The 4,041-nt window shown below is 40.3% G+C and overlaps 1 protein-coding gene across 1 annotated transcript in view; it reads right to left on the bottom strand.

Moving 5' to 3' along the window:
• The window catches only part of RSU1 (Ras suppressor protein 1), a 205,236-nt gene that overhangs the window by 182,298 nt on the left and 18,897 nt on the right, over positions 1 to 4,041 (bottom strand). The window contains exon 3 of the mRNA XM_019508345.1: positions 367 to 417. Within this exon, the coding sequence (XP_019363890.1) occupies positions 367 to 417 (51 nt within the window). The remainder of the gene's footprint in view (positions 1 to 366; positions 418 to 4,041) is intronic.

Genomic DNA, 4,041 nt, shown 5'->3' with positions numbered 1-4,041 from the left:
AAGAGATTGGCCCCCGACTCCGCACCGCTCAGGATGGGGCAGTTTTTTTGCTGTGCGGGCCAGAGGCGTGTTGGGGGAGGGGAGGCACTAAGCCACAGCACAGAAGAATCGGAGTGGATATGGGGCTTTTGACCCACCCCCGGGCCTGCCCACAAATTGTACCCCCTCCATCCTCCAGATTCAGGAGGTACCAGTCACCCCAAGTTGGATCATGCTTTCCCCTCTTCTCTCAAAAAGCTGCAACTTAATTGATGCTAAACCACAACCACTTCCTCAATGACATCTCTTGAACATTGTTGTTTGAGTGCAAGTAACAAAATTTAAGTAAATTAGACAATACTTATGATCATCAACCATGGAACTTACTTGTGAGCTTGTTGTGACTGAGAACCAGCTGTGTGATATGGGACACAGTGACTGTAAGGAAAAAAGAAAAAAAAACAAACAAACAACATTTAGAGAATGAAATGCCATAGCCACTTCTATCCAGGTTCAGTTTCAGGCAGACCAACATTTCCCCCCCCGCCACTCAGATTCAGAGATGGGCAGAGTTTAATGCAACAAATATGTACAAACGTGTCACTCCTTGATACAAGATTGGAACCTGTACAGTTTTCTGGAAATACAGCTTATGTCCCCTTTCTCCTTTCCGTTCCTCCCTGACTGCAAATCTCCTTTCATAGGACAGCTTCAAATAAGCCCCAGTTCAGTTAAGAGTATTTAAAGGAAGATGTTTTGTTTGGGGGGGGGGAGGGGGAAGCACAGGGCGCGGGCAGGGAGGCGGTGTTTTTGTTTTGGGTTTGTTATTGCTTTGTTTTAAGATCAAAAGGTGAAGGCTGTAGCTTTGCTGAAAAGGAAGTTGCATATCCCTCTCCATGCCACATCATGAGACTGAGATACTTTTAGCAACTTCTTTACTTTGTTTCAGAATGACATTAAGACAACAACCTATCAGACCAGTGCACAACCTAGTCCTATGACTGAGGATAACTAGTCATGTTGTTCTTTCGATTTGCGTTCAAAAGGGTTCTGATCATTTGCCCGGCAGAGATAGCTGACAGGAGAGAATGGTTACAAACAGCACGGGACCTCTGCAAGGGAGTTCCATGTTATTTGCTTCCACATAATTCGAATGAACCGCATTTTGTAACTCTCCCTTGAGAAAAATTCAACAGAAGTATTGATGTCTGTAATCCCCAGGGACAGCAAAAAATAGAAGATCTTCAGCGATTCATAATGCTACTGAAGTACTGAGGTAACATGGGTACAGTCCTAGTCAAATAAAGTTAATGAGCCAGAGAGAGAAAGCCGTCTCCAACTAATTCGTTGTCTACCACAATTAAAAAAGCTACTCATCTTGAAAAGCATCATGCATGGACTTCTGCTCCCTACAATATCTTCGTTACAGCTTTTTTCCTAGAATCACTATGTTGTTTCTATTTTGAGAAAACTTCCTTTCAAGCAAAGAGACATATCAGGGCCTTGAAAAGTTTCCCAGACACTTATGAGACCCGGGAGTACAACTGTGAACCAGAACAAATCACTTGCACCACAACCAGCCACTGAAACACTCCATCAGTTATAACACAAGTTTCCTGATAACTTTCTGGCTGATGGATAACAGGTTGATGCATGTTTATTAATTTCTATTATAGATCTTCTTAATAAGCTTTCTTCAATTTTTATTTATTCAATTATTCTTTTCATTTTGTGTTTTACCTTACTATTGCTGTAGAACACTACATTTGGGATGGAACAATAAAAGTCAACCAACACCCATAAGTTTGACTACTACCTTCTTGGACAAAGATACTTTTGAGAAGAAGCCACCAGTGCGCACACCTTCACTTAACTGAGAAGAAATAAAAGGCTGCTGAAGTCTTAGCAAGGTCCAGGGACTGACTATTAAGTTGTTGTTTGTACTGCTAGGGAGTTTCTAATGATCTAACAAAATCTATCCCATGCATCATGGTCTTTACAGCTTAAATTTAGGTTAATTCACCACAGAACCTCTTGTTTATTATGAGGGTATATCTTGAATATTACTGAGCCTTTCCTTAAAGCCTTCTATCCGTTTGCAGTTTCTTCCTAACATCTCTCTCCGTCTAAGCTTAAATCCTCCTCCCAGTTACCAGATCTACTGTCTTCACCTGCTGTTGTTTGAAGAAATCTGTGAGAAACAACAGATCGCAGAAACTAGCCTGTTTCCCATCAGTTCCACCACTGGCAAAAAACACTCACCAAATGTTACAAAGAACAGCAGTGAAAACTAACAATGCTGGTCAGGCTTCACTATATTGCAATCTGAGAAAACTATGAGTGGCAGTCGAGACACTGAAATTGCATGCAGGCCCATGTGCACAGTACCAACTACATTTATACTTCCAATTATTAAGGGAGAAACTGGGGAGTTTCCCCTTAATGAAAGCTTAGGTTATAAAGGAGCTTATGTCCTTAACCCATGAATTCTTCTTCCTTTCTACTGCCAAGTGGACTTTTCAAAGCATGGTACAGCAGGAGGATGAAGAGATAGAAGTACAACAGAAACCATGGAATTCTGCTTAAGAACTGGATCAACTTCACTAAGCTATTTCAAGATATGAAAAAAAAGAAGGGGGGGGTAGAAAAAGAAAGGAAGCCAGAGAAACCCACCCTAGAACATTTTCAGAAGACAAAGAGTCTTGAAAGAGATCTGTCTGGAGTAGCTTACAAGAAAAAAACATGGGGCAGATAAATGTTGGATGGCCACATGCTGAACGTCAGTATCTAATAATCAACTGAAAAAGGCAGACATGAAAAGTATTCTCCATATGCAGCCCTACAGTACATACAGCATGTCTAAATATTTAATGTTATGACAAGGATTTAAAACTATATTAATATATTTAATAGATTATACTTCTACACCATAGGTTTCACTCTCAGGGATAGCCATTGTAGGGCTGATTTGCATACAAAAGAGTTTGCGTTTTGTTACACTTTTACAGAAGAATGCACAGAAGACAAGCAGGGCTTCCATATAAAAGCCATAATGAAATATCTTTTCAGATGTCTCAGTAACAGGCAGACCCTAAAGTCCCTTAATAATTCTTAGGTCTAACCAAACCGGGAATATAGAGAAAAGGGTTTGATTGCTAACATCACAAATTAGACAGATGACGCATTTTCTGCCCTCTGGCAATTTTATCCTCCACCAGTAGGATAGAAAGGGATCCATCTACTGCAGGATAAGACAACCCTTGAGGCCCACTACAGCCCAAGCCTGGACATCTTTTGAAAGTACTGTAAGACATTTCTGTTTGGGCAAGCATTTGGCAATCAAAGCTGAGATACTGTTGCGGGTAGGGAAGCAGGGGAAAAGCTTCTGTTTTATGTTGATATTCAAGTTCTGTTTAAAGTTGTTTCATCATTTTCCTATTTTATAAGTATTCTGTTCTCCTAATGTGAACCATCCTGAGCCTTTGTTGGGAAGGGCAGCATATAAATCAAACAAGCAAGCAAGCAAAATATGCATTTAAAATTTGAGCCATCAGTACAGAAAGAAATCCATGGTATTGGTCCAATTTCAATCATTTCTCTCCATTCTGATTTTAGTAGTCCCAATAATATTTTACTGACTGATCCTTCAAACAAACACCTCAATTCTTGATACTCATAGCAGGAGTTACTGTACCAGTAATTGCCCTATTAACCCAGACATATACATACATACCCACACACATACCTCAGTGCGACTTGCATCAGATTTTTTTAATACAGTACTGAAATTACACTGGGATCTGGAATACCTGCACGTATGTCCATCACAGGGTAGTTGCAAGCAATAAATAGCTAGTCACTGAGGCTAGGGACAGAAGTTGCACATAAACTGGTTTAAATTGGTAACAGAACAGAAGTTCAGTGCACATAAACCAGTTTCAAAATGGATGAAACTTGTTTAAGATAAACCTGGTTGAATGTAGTATCAGACTGAACCGATTTGGGCCAAACCGGTTTATGGAACTTCTGTCCCAGCCCTTCCTGGTTCAAGTTAAAATCAGT

The sequence above is a fragment of the Gavialis gangeticus genome, unplaced genomic scaffold (assembly GCF_001723915.1).
Source record: "Gavialis gangeticus isolate Ggan-Ray unplaced genomic scaffold, GavGan_comp1, whole genome shotgun sequence".
NCBI lineage: Eukaryota > Metazoa > Chordata > Crocodylia > Gavialidae > Gavialis > Gavialis gangeticus.
This window is presented reverse-complemented; position numbering and strand designations above follow the sequence as displayed.